Raw genomic sequence first — 12,848 nt, 5'->3', positions numbered from 1 at the left:
CCATATTCAAGCATCAGCAATAAGAGTGTGACTGGCAAAAACAACATTCACGGGAGAGCTTTGTTGTATAAACAACACAAAGCTCCTTCTCAAATTTGCCAAAGAGACCTTGATGATCCCCTCAACATTTTGGACTGTGTTCTTCCACACATCAAGTTGAAAACTAAAAGTATTCCAGAAAACAAAGCCATCGGAGATCGTCTGATGGGCTGCATTGCTGCTTCAGAACCTACATATCCTAGATCCTGAACACCTAGGATATGTAGCAGAAAATCCCAAAGCCGGATGTCCTGTGACCTCAAACTCAAGAATTGCAAAGACTTAAACCCTACATGTGAGATGCAGCTGCATTACTTTAAACTGTTAGAAAATCCACCAATATGGCCACTCCCCCAGTAACTGCTAGACACTGGGACCAGACACCCAACGACCAGCTGGTCAAAGACGACGGAGGGATGGAATAAGAAGAAAACGCAGGCGTGCACATACTAAGTTGCTTTTATTAATACAGAACTGCATGCTACAGAGACTGTACAGCATAAACATTTATTCATTACAAAAAACATGGTTTTAGAACCATTTAAAAATAACAGGAAAAAAAAACAAACAAACAAAAAGATAAGAGCATAAAATAGAACAGGAACATCACAGCCGTTAAGGAAACATTCAAACTATTTATCATTAGCATCTTAATAAACCAGAGAAGAAATCGACAGATTACAGTCGCGTCATGTCAACTACAATGGCACCGAGTGGATGATTCTCTTGTAGCTTTTTTACAGCCTCTTGCAACATCAACATGCCTATTTTTTCTATCTACCTATATGTAGTAGTGTACTTAAAAGTGGCAGTTTGTGTATTTTTTTGTATTTAATAGTTTTTTATGAACCTCCTAATATACATAATTTTGGCCCTCGTGGGTTTATACAGTATGATGTCCGTCTTTTTATTAAGTTTAAATTTTAATATTTGACAATTTGCTACCAAACACATTTGTTATAGCAACATTTATACTACATACATAGCAATCTATGTAACGTCACAGCAAAGAATGGTATCAAAATTAAAATAAAAACAAACAACGAAACGAAACGAAACAAAAGAAATTCCTACAGCGTGTTTTTTTTTTTTCCTTTTTCTTTTAAAACTGGGGGAGGTGAGGGCTGAGGGCAAATTATCACAAAAAATTTGGCACGGAAAAATCTGTACACGAATCTACAGTCTGAGAGATGTGACTGTGCAATAAAAAAGAAGGGCTTTAAAACACTTTTTCCACTGAAGACACGGTACCCACTGCCTGATTTCAAGTTTTCTTTTCTTCCTTTGCGTGTAAAATGGCTTATATAGATGCGGTTCTGGAAATGAAGTTGTGCATACTTCTTGTTTATGAGATCTACACAGAACAAGTGAAATCTGGGTGCTTTCAGCGAGGGGAAAAATAAAAAAAAAACCATAACAAAAGCTTTGTATTTTTTTTTTCTTATTTTAAATCCTCCTTGTAAAAATGGATCATTCATATAGTTGTTTAGCTTAAGAAAAAATCATTTGTACAATGTATCAAGAAACAAAAAATAGGGTCAAAAAGAGACACAACAAGATACAACAAGCAATCTCTAAAGCAATAAATACTACTGGTCCTAGCGTTGTGACATTTTTGAATTTTATAACCCTTGACCCTCCCCACCCTCCCCCCGTCGAACTCGCCCAAACTTGCCTGACTCCGCCCCAAAAGGTAAACAAGAAAAAAAAAAAAAAAAAAGACAACGCAGTGGAAGAATGCATATTTAACACGGAAATCACCCCTCCCCTCCCCGATATTCTGTACATTTAAACAACAAGTAACATCACAATTAAAATTGTTCCCCAGAGAGGTGTAGCCGCTAGCCCCCCGCACCCCTCTGAGAGTTCGAACAGATGTTGAATGATTGGTTCGCAGGCTCGTATTTAATACAAATAAAGAAGAAGAACCAACTCTTTCAGGAAAAAGGGCTTGTCGAATAACCTAGCCTACCTATTTTATATTTGTCTTTAAAACGTTTCGAAAGTGAAGTAGATTAGTTTTCTTCCTGTTTGAACTGTTTTATCGCTACAAAAAGAAACCCAGACAAAAGAAACAAAAGTCATAAAAATTTTGGCAGATTCACAAAGCTATACTACAGCTCATTGTACTTTATAATAATTAGATTTTTTTGATAATGAGGGGTCAAATATTGACCAATGAACTTCAATAAAACAAAAAAACTAAAAATTTCAACGCCTTTGTGGCAAAGAAACAAAGAGAAAATTGACTGAGAGTGAAATAGAGCAAAGAGAAAACCTAGAAAGTGTGTTTGAGAAGAAGGAAGGTAGATTATTCTATAGACTTGGTCACTAGCGACAGAGGCTGGGGGGCCGTGGAGGGGAGGAGCGAGTGGGAATGACACAGCGAAGCTGACGGCCGGATCATGGCGGACGCCACGGAGGAGCCCGGCTGCCGCGAGGACGAGACGTCACTGTGCTCCAGGGCGCCGTTGTGGGAGGAGGCGCCGCCGGGCGTCTTGCTGGCGGCGGCCGCCGAATTTTCCAGCTGAACCAAAGATGGCGGTGGGGGCCCAGCCAGAAGGTGCGGGTGGTGGAGTGGCTGGTGGGCCGGTTTCATAGTCAGTGAGAGAGGTTGCATTTGTTCAGTGTGAGGTTTGGACTCTTTCGGAGAGGGGGAGGGAACCACGGAGGAGGGAGAGGATGGGGGGGAGTCTAGTAAGCTTCCGTCCGTAGAGGGAGGACTGGCACAGCTGCCTTCACCTTGGATGTAGCGAATGCACTTTTTTTTTCTCCTGAGGGACAAGGTGAGAGAAAGACACTTTCAGAATCGTGGAACTCTGTGTTCCTCCAGCACTGAAGCTCACTTAATTACACCTCAGCATCACTGAATTAACCAAACCACGTTTGGTGAAATGAGACTAATGCTCTGGTGTACTTGAGTGGCTTCATACAGTTTAAGCTAAGGACAGGTGGTAGAAATACTACACCATAAAAAACAGACATTTAGGAAAGATTACATAGCAGGAAGCAGGAGGGAAGTGAAAAACACAAACAGGAAGGATGAACAAAGATTAAAGGTGACCAGGTTTGCTCCCTGAATTTAGCATAAACCCTATTTCACCTAATCCCCTAACTACATAGCAGTGTCCTTATAATCAAGAACAAGGTTGAACACGATCTTTTAATTTGGGGAAAATGTTTTATGATTTCAGACTAAAAATAAGTTGTCAAAAAAACAATGGATGAAGCTGGTTGGCAATTAAATATAGGGATAATTTGCTGTAATCAAGTGGTGGCACCGCTAACGAAAAAGTTAGTTACGCTAACGCTTCTGTCCATAGAGGAACGACTGCTTTCACCTTGTGTTCGCCCCAGAGGAACAAGGTGGGGGAAAAACATTTTCAGGACATTTTCAGTTCCACAAATGCTAAGGCACTACACCAACACGGTATTAAGCAGAAGCTAATGCTAAGGCTATAACTTCAATTCAAAATATATCTGCCCTTCAAAGACTACAACCATTTAGCACCAATCTAACTTTGACATTATAATTTGCATATTCTATAATAGACATTGTATTTGTGTTTACGACTTGTTCTATTCTGTCCGTGTTTTATTTGGTTCCTGTTTGTTTCTTGTTTTAACAGGAAACAGAACTGCTGAGTAAACGGTTTCCAATCACTAAACAAGTCCAAAATTTCAACACAGATGTTGAATTTTATTTAACTGAAAGGTTACAAAACAGCCACGTAAATTAGCGCGTCAGAATTTATCTAAAACAATCAATTCAAGGAAAGCTAAGCGCTAACAGTTTTCAAAGTTAGCAAAAGCGCTGCAACGCTAAACAGAAAATTAGCTCTGCTGTTAGTACATTAGCGGTCATGTAGGGATATAAAAAGCATATGAGTGATTATCTTTTAAATCTATTGTTCCTTTAAAATATTTTATAATATTTTGATCACTATGGTCATTCTGGTGAGCAAAAAACTCCTTATTACCAGTTGAGGGTAAGACCAGGAACTTGGATTTAGCTTTCAACTGGATTAGTCTCTTATCTAGTCTTCGTCTTAAAGGATCCACTCACCAAAGTGGAGGAAACAGAAACAACCGAAAAAGGGTCGACATTATCCTCGCTGCCCTAAGTCTGGCCTGCAGACACAAATACGAGTTTAGGGGTCAAGGCATCGTGTTTACATTCCTGCCTGAGGTCGGGAACCCTCCCCCCTCGCATGCCGGGTCCCGAGGCCACGCCAGTACCGCTACGTGGAAAGCGATGTCTAAAACACCGAAGTGAGGGGGAGTCGAGAGAGTTTGGATTGCCGTATTTATCTGTGGTGGCTCTCTTGTGAAGGCTGTGCTCAGATTTGGTTCAGGGGGGGAAAATCTCAGCCCACCTCATCTTTACGCTGACCCTGACAGTGACCCCTCTCCCTCAGCTCTTATCTCCATCCCAGAAGCTACGGGGCGTTTTAAGTCTTACCGGCAACAATGCAGAAGGTAAAAACAGGCCGAGGTGTTTTAAAATTCAGCCGTTTGTTTGTTTAAGTCACATCTTTTCTTTTTTTTCTTTTTTTTTATGAATGCAGAGAGCAAACCCTGGGAATGAAAAAAAAAGAGATTATACACAGAAACCTTGACCACATGCTGAGTGAAAGACAGGCATGCAAACGGTGAGGATGGGCTTTTAGGAGAAGTCCGCACTGAAACCGCAGCTCTAGATGGGGCAGAACATCGACCGCGAATCAAAAAAAAAACGTATCGTTTTGCTCCTACGTACACACAACGCTCTCTGTAACTGTCTGTCAAACTGCAACAAATGAGCTAATATCCATTTTTTAACAGACATATCGATTTATAGTATGTGCCTGTGTATGCTATTGATTCTCTTGTCTCTCGGGAAATTACATGAGATGCATCTTTTAGGAAATGGAGCCCAGAGAGAACTTTTAACCTCTCTGACTGGATCCTAGCACTTCCTCAATCTCCCGACCTCGCGATTGCTGCTGCTCTTTCAACAATAATGGCAGATGTTTGATAACCTGCAAGTCGGATTGAAGGGAATTATTACGGCCCAGGGGAGATGATGGAGGTGGGAGAGTGGGATGCATGAAAAGACAGGTAAATAAATACATTTCTAAGACTAACTTGGGTATGGGAGCTCTGTCTCATTTATTTTAAAACAGAAAAGCAACAATTACATTTTAATTTTACAGTTATGTGGGTTTTTATTTTAGAATATTTATTTTTATGGCTTTGCTCCCAAAAAAAAAAAAAAAAAAATCACAAAAATATTTTTCATGATTTATACTTATAAAAATGTATAGAATTTTTTTAATAAATATATGTAAAAACAATATATATTTTTTACATGTAAAAATATATATAAAAAACATGCTAGATTTAGGGATATATTTTATTACTCATAGTGAAGAACAGCTCATTTTTGTTCAGTTCGTGGGTAATATAAGAATATATAAGCTTATATTAGCTGATTTATTAGCTAGTCTGTTAAAATATATGCAAAAAGCTAAATTTGTCTTTTTTTTCAAGCAAAATAAATAAATAAATAAATAAAAAAAATGAAGGAAGGCTTTTTTCTGCTAGCTAACCTGCAGTTGCCAGCAACAGGTAGGGGAGGGGTACTGTGCTAATCTACTTGGCTTACAGCAGTAGAAATCTGGAAGTGTCTTTCCAAATCATCTCATTTGAAGGACTTCAAAATGTACGAACCGTAGAAATATAAAATATATATATTAGACATTTTTGCAATTATCAAATATTCATAAACAAAATCACAGTTCTTTTTCATTTATACTGTGTAACCTGGCACTTCATTCCTTTCTTGTAATTTAGAGAGGTCTTTCTTTCAGCCAGCTGATGAGCAGTGTGCAGCAGCAGGTGGGAAATGGAGAGCTTTGGGTAATGCTCCAACATTAATTTTAGTGATTTTAAAAGTAACTTTTCAAATAAAATCTTGATGCCCTTAATCGTCCCTGTGCCTAAAGGGTCCAGGGATTTTCCCCACATTGTTTTAGCCAGCTGACCAGCAGAGCGCAGCAATAGGTGAAGGAGGGGCTCTAAGCCCTGGCCTTTGTCAGTCATACAGAAACAACTATTGATTTTTTATTTTTTTTTATTTTTTTAACTTGGCATGAAGGTGACAAGCTCACGGCTAGATTTGAGCAAAAAAAAAAGAAAAAAGAGAATTCGCCTTTTAAGTTTCACGGACTCAATTGTAATCCCGAGCCCATCCGTTCGAATGTGGAAAACAAGGAGGATGAAACACTGCGATGACCGTGGTGCAAGCGGGGAGACACAGAGAAGGGTCGTTACTTAGCAGAAACAAATACCTACCATGAAAATATCCCCAATTCAAAGACTGCTTGTGTCAGAACAGAAAGACAACAGGTAGGGACTAAGTAAGGGTTATTGAAGAGGAGTTTGGAGGAAGAAGAGGTGGAGAAGGAGGAGGAGGAGGAAGAGGGCACAGAAAAGAGTGTCACTGAACAGGCCCTCAGAAGAAAGCAGGGCTAAATTTGTAAGCATTACATTGCCAATTAGAACAAACACGACAGTTAAGAAGGGAGGGTGTCATCAAATGCTTGGGCAGAAAATGAATTTCAACCATAATTTATGGAATTTACCGCAAATTACACAAAAAAAATCCTTGATGCTGCGTTCAGATGAAGTCGGTTGTGAAATCCATTTTCTGCCGCTGGGCTTGAACTGAGTTCAACAAGAAAAAAAAAAAAAAAAAAAAGTAGCTGAGCAGGAATTTTATAGGAGCAGGAAAAAAAGAGATTTCCATCTGTCAGCACGTGTTTTAGGAAGACATTGGAGCCAATTAACGAAGGAGGAAGATGCTCAGTGTGGATATCTTCCTCCTGGTTGGACTACAGCAGTTATACCTGCATGGTTTGCACCATAAACTCAGCTGGTCAAGCCCGAACAAGGCACGACACTTCTTTGGGGTATTTGCATCTGTTAGCCAAAGAGGTAGACAAAAACAGACAAAAAAGGAAAAAAAAAGGAAAAAAAAAAAAGAAAATGTACATGTCATTACACAGACAAAAAAACATAGCCAGGGCTTAGATTTAGGCTGGCAACACTAGGATAACCTCCATTTGGACCAAACTATTGGACTTCAGATCCTCCAAGCCTCGACCTGCCAGTTTTTAGCTTACAATGTATTCTGCAATTACCTCCCCGCCCCCTTGCATATTTATTCATACGTCCATGAAAACACGTCATTCGTCCAAACAAACACTCACCCACTTATTCCCCCAAACAGGAAGCAAGAACCCAGAGAGAAACCGGCAGGGCGTGGCTGGAGGAAGCTGGGTGGGTCACAATAGCCCGACGGGACAGACAGGGAGGAAGGCGCAGAGGGAAATAAAACGAGCAGCGAGAGAGCGAGAGGAGGCATTCCCAGCGTTCACACGTCCCCAGCCTTCACCTTGGCCCTGGCCAGTGCAAGCACACACCATACACACCTGCACGGGCCACACCAGTTATTCTGTTGGTCGAGCCCAAAGCGCGCTCGACACTTCTTAGGAGCGCTCAGGTCTGGTGCCACAACAGGGAAGGGGAAGCCAGCAGAGGAGGAGGAGGAGGAGGAGGAGGAGGAAGAAGAGAACCGAAACCAGTAAAATAAGAGTCAGGAGAAAGGAGAAAAAAAGACAGAAAACCAGTGAATCTGTGAAGCTAAGCAGTGGCTCCAAAACCCCACAAGGCCATTATCAAATATGCATAAAAGGTCAATTACATTGTACCAGAAATTAGTAGAATCCAAAAGCATGCAAGCTATCAAGTCATATTACAAAAACAATCCCTTCAAAAGTCATAAAATGTAAACTCTGAGGGAGGTTAAAGCAGATTTTAGGATAGGTCTTAATAGATTAAAAGGATAAAAACAAAAATAATGCAGGTTGGATTAATTTGCTGTTAGATGCTACCAGTTTTAATCTGCAGGTGGCAAAACTAGACAGTGGGAACAGTGAGACTTGGTTCCAGCCAGGGAAAGGATTAACAAAAGGCTGGATCTTCAAGAGGGAAGCTAATCTTTAGACCTGGAATCAAACAGTTTGACCAGTTTCAAATAAGCAAAGACCGTCTGAAGCAGAGCAGCACAAAGCCACAAAGGCTCTATCCATTCATAAAGCAGCCATGGAATGATCTAAAACCCAACAATCATTCTTACTACTGACAAATAATACATTTGTTACTGCAATTATAAAAATCCTGAATAGACTGAAGCAGAAATATTAAATAAAATACCTTTGGAATATTAAATCTTTTGGTCATTCTAGTCTTTACTTTTATATTAATATGAGTACATCAAGCTGACATTAGCTGATTAATTTGCTTAGCTGTTTACACAAGTAGCCAGCCTGAGCAGAAATAGTTTTAAAAACTGGTGCGTTATCTGCAACCAGAAATATTTCCAAACAGCTGAATTTGTGTTTCTTCTAATAGCTGGAGTAACATAAATGTCTTATTTTCAACCGGCTAAAAGTGAGAGAGGGAAGCACGGCACTAACTAAACCAGGTGTGAATCCTTTTTGTCCTTCTATGATGGTTTCAAAACAATAGCAAAACATAAATACACTTCTTATGTTTTCACAAATAAAAGCTCCTTAAATCTCAATGTCCTGATTAGATTCCTTAAAAAAACAAACAAAAATAAACAGGTAAGCTCCACGGTAGATGAAAATTTAAGCTAACCTTTAGCGGCTAACAGTTAGCTATCCTATGTAATCTCACAGTCGTTACGAACAGTCTGAGGTTAGCTTGTTCATGTCTTAATAACTCAATAACTACATCATCCTTATTTCAAAATAATAATTTTAAGGCATATAAAGTTTGCAGGAATAGTTTGGACATGTTAGAGCAAGCTTCACAAGGCAAACATCACCTTGGTGAGAATTTTTGTGCCGTTTTAATTAAGTGTTAAGCCCCTAATCTGGTAGACTCTTTGACAAGCCTTAAGGGAATTTTAAATTATAGAAACTGAATTTTATGGATTCCCTTAGGGGACAGGGGTTTAATTTTAAGTATTTATTTTTAAAAAGGTAGTTTCTTGTGCAAATGAGAGAATCCGCTTGGGGTTTTGATGATTCTGTTTTCCTGGACGGACATCTTTTTAGTCCGACCAGGATTTTGTGTTTGTGGTACTAATTTGGAAATATTTGCAATACTTAATCTTATTTATGACGGTAGAATTGACGTTTTATTACTTGTTGTATAGATTATGGACTATGTTTCGACATCAATTAAGACTGAGGCAGTTGTTTAGTCCAAATAGGAAAGTTTTTGACAATTTTTGAGAAAAATTTGAAATAACCTCCCAATTATTAGCACAAAAAAGTGCGGGGATTTGTTGATTTTGTGTGAATTTCCATGAAAATTCTCAAGAAACTAGAGGAACTGATTGATATAAATTAGCAGTAAACGGATAAAAACTGCACTGATTTGACTGATAACATAATATTTAAGCACACTTAGAGTTTAGTCTGGAAACTAGAGGGCCACATAAAAAGCTCTGGCGGGCTGGATTTCGCCCACGGGCCTTGAGTTTGACACATGAAGTAGTATTTGGGATACCCAACACGCATTTAAAACTGCACCTTTTAAAAACTTGGTATATAACTTGATGCCTATAACAAGTCAGTGTCTAATTACAACTTTTTGAGTCGTAGAAGTACAACACTGTTTGATTCCAGGCCATGTCTGAGTCAATGCGTCTTATAAAAACAGGGAGGAGGCCAAACTCATGCTGGCCTGTTGGAAAGGCAAAAAGGCTGCTACCAAAAGCGTATAGATTAAGGAGGTTTACCCTGATGTCCCAAGCCCTTACTTCACAATAATAATCTATCACTTCCTCAAGCACACTGCATTGTGATTTAGCCAAAACATAGAAACATGTGGAGATACAGCCTAGCTTAAAGAACATCGACATTTTAGGAAAAGAAAGCAGCAAACAAAGCAAAAAAAAAAAAAAAAAAAAAGCATATTTCAGAATAAAGAATTTAAGGTAAAACCCGTCCCATACACATACATTGATTTAAAAAGAAAAATAATCAAAGAAACAGTTAGTAATTTGATACTTAAAATGACATTAGCACCTGTAATCGGAGGGAGTGAAAGGCAAGGGTTTGGAAAATATTCTCTGTGTTCTGAAAAAAAAAGAACAGATAGAGAGGCCTTCAAGAAGAAATCCGTCACCAAAACGAGCGCAAAATACATTGATAACAAGTCGACACAGCGTCCTCACAATATGAATCAGAAGAGTAGAGATGGATTTAAAAAAAAAAATCAAATAAATAAATCACAGAATTAGCAAACCTCCTTAATTTTAAGATGTAAGTGATTTGTTTTATTTAAAAGAAGAGCATGCATGAAAGTAAGCATAAAGCACACACGCATGCACGGTTCTGGGACACACACACACACACAACAAGGCACAGTAGTGCAGTCGATCTGCAGGGCAAAGGCAATATAAAATTATAAAAACAGGGCCAAGCACACAACTCTGCCAAAGTTAATGGCTTTCAAAATGCTTCAAGTTCTTAAAAAACACATATCAAAATACCAGGGGGCTAAGAGCCCAAGCAGGGTGAGTGAGGGGGGTGTAGTGGGGGACTAGAGGGGGTCATGCATATTCAGTTGTTATTAGCTAGGGAGAGCTGGGGAAAATGGGGGAAAAAAGAGGAGGGAGGGGTTTACAAGCAACTCTACCATTTAAACATTGCACTGGGTAGCATAACTATACCGAGAAAAAAGAAAAAAAGGCAGGCACAATATATATATAAAAAACATAACAAGAAAAAAAAAACAAGCTTGACTTTTATCTTGCAAGATGTCACATCTGCCTGACACATGATGGGGTTCTTCTAATATAAGAGATAATTGCAGCTCACTTACCATTGCTCTCTGCTTGCTGCTTTTCCCTTTTTCTCTTCTTCCTTTTCCCCTGTTGGTTAGCCGCCAAAAAAATAGAAAGAAAAAAAGAGATAGACACCGACAGGAACCTTAGTTATTATATAGCAGAATGCCCAAAACATGAAACAGAGAATAGGACTCATCTTTGTGTTTACTTATTTATTCATTCACTCTTTCTCTGCTGTTTATTCCCCTTTCTCGCTCTCTCTCTCTCTGCTGTGTTTTTTGCCCTCCGGTTTGTAACAGCCACTGCAGGCCAGACAAAAATCTCCCCCTCTCTCTGTTTGCTGTCTGTTTCTCCTCTTTTCTTCTTGTAATCTTGTACACCCCCCATATTTTCTTCTGTTAAAAGCTAGACATTTTGACACGCTTCTGCTTAGCCAGACAGATTTCTCTACAGCTGCTGAAAGGAGATTGCTCTGGTCAGCAGCATGCAGAAACTGAATAATCTGGCACTTGCATGTCAGAACAAAATGTCCAAGCTGCAAAACATCCACCATAGTCAAATAGTGAAGCTCATCCAAACACACACTGTTTTGTTAATTGCATACTGTGATCAGAAAATATAAATAAAATAATCCAACTGCAAATAACGACAGGTCATGATGCTAATCTCAAAAAGACGCTTATGATACATTTGAGTCCAACGTTCCTCAGATGCTTCAGTTATAATACATGTCCACTCTGATCAGTGGATATGCCACACCAGTAGGTGGCGATAAGCTCCACCTCAACAACATAGAAAAAGACAGGAAGTACGTCCTAGAGTACTGGAAACCATAATGTCTTGTTTCTCATAAACTGAGGTGTTTGGACAAGTTGAGGGAGTTACACAAAGCTCCAATGTTGTGATTTTAGCACAGAAAGCAACAAACAAGACATTTATGTTACTGAATCTCAAAACATGCATTAGTCGTTGGTATAAGAATTCACTTTACAGTAACTATGGGGAAAAACAACACAATAAAAGGTGTAGAGGCTAAAAATATAAAATTTATTGCAGCTTATAGTCACTTGCACCATTTATTCACACTTTTCAAAGTATAAAACAGGAGCTTTTTGATGAGTTGCTGCAGATAATGTCATAAATCTAAGGCCTAGGTCACACGTGCTTGTGTATCTGGGAAAACAAATATATTTTTATGCACTTTGGCTTTTCATCCACATGAAAGCCTGTTTATTTCACTGCAAATGGCTACTTCTAAATATTCTGACTAAAGTGGAGATTTGAGAAAACTTCATATTTGTGTTTGCATGTGAAAACAGAGATGCTTGGTCCAGCGCATTAAGGTCTGCGGCGCATAATAGGGCAATTTATTTACATACTTTTTTTCTTTTTAAAGCTTTTATTGGCTCCAGTGGCCTTTATTTGATAGTAAATTGACAGGAAAGTGGGTAATGAGAGAAGGGGGAAGACATGTGGCAAAAGTCGCCAGGCCGGGAATCGAACCTGCGACGGCCGCGTCGAGGACTAAGGCCTCCTTAGGTGGGTTTTGCTTAACCTCTGCGCCACCACAGCACATCCCATTTACATACTTGATGTAACATGATTCCCAACTGATATTCAAAGTTGACATTGTTATGTTAACTTTGTAGTCTAATAATCCATTTAAAAATAGTTCAACCTACATATCTTTGCACACAATTGAAAAGGAAGTTGTGCCTGTTTTGAAGCCATCTGATTGGCTGACAAGTCTTACCTTAGCGCTACAATGCTACAATGCTCTATTTGTCGGGTTCATGTGGATGAACACTTTTCTGAAACTGATTCTTTGTGTATAATATTATTTTTTTAAACGATACGGCAGAGATATTTGTATAAAAACATGGATACATGTGGACGAAGTCTAGGACTCTAATAAAGAATCCATGAATGAATGAACAAA

At 39.0% G+C, this 12,848-nt stretch overlaps 1 protein-coding gene across 25 annotated transcripts in view; it reads right to left on the bottom strand.

Moving 5' to 3' along the window:
- Positions 1-486: 486 nt before the first annotated feature.
- Positions 487-12,848, bottom strand: part of tcf7l2 (transcription factor 7 like 2) — a 106,111-nt gene continuing 93,749 nt past the window's right edge. For 5 of the 25 annotated variants that reach the window (XM_044101889.1, XM_044101891.1, XM_044101896.1 and 2 more), the window contains 4 exons: positions 10,945-11,008; positions 10,146-10,196; positions 7,515-7,587; positions 487-2,813 (listed from right to left, as the gene is read on the bottom strand). In XM_044101889.1, coding sequence (XP_043957824.1) covers positions 2,351-2,813; positions 7,515-7,587; positions 10,146-10,196; positions 10,945-11,008 — 651 coding nt within the window. In that variant the 3' untranslated portion in view covers positions 487-2,350. Of the gene's footprint in view, positions 2,814-6,374; positions 6,437-6,929; positions 7,003-7,514; positions 7,588-10,145; positions 10,197-10,944; positions 11,009-12,848 lie in introns of those variants that run through there. The other 20 variants (XM_044101892.1, XM_044101894.1, XM_044101898.1 and 17 more) reach the window with 12 other exon arrangements.

This window comes from Gambusia affinis, linkage group LG20 (assembly GCF_019740435.1).
Source record: "Gambusia affinis linkage group LG20, SWU_Gaff_1.0, whole genome shotgun sequence".
NCBI classification, from domain to species: Eukaryota; Metazoa; Chordata; class Actinopteri; order Cyprinodontiformes; family Poeciliidae; genus Gambusia; species Gambusia affinis.
This window is presented reverse-complemented; position numbering and strand designations above follow the sequence as displayed.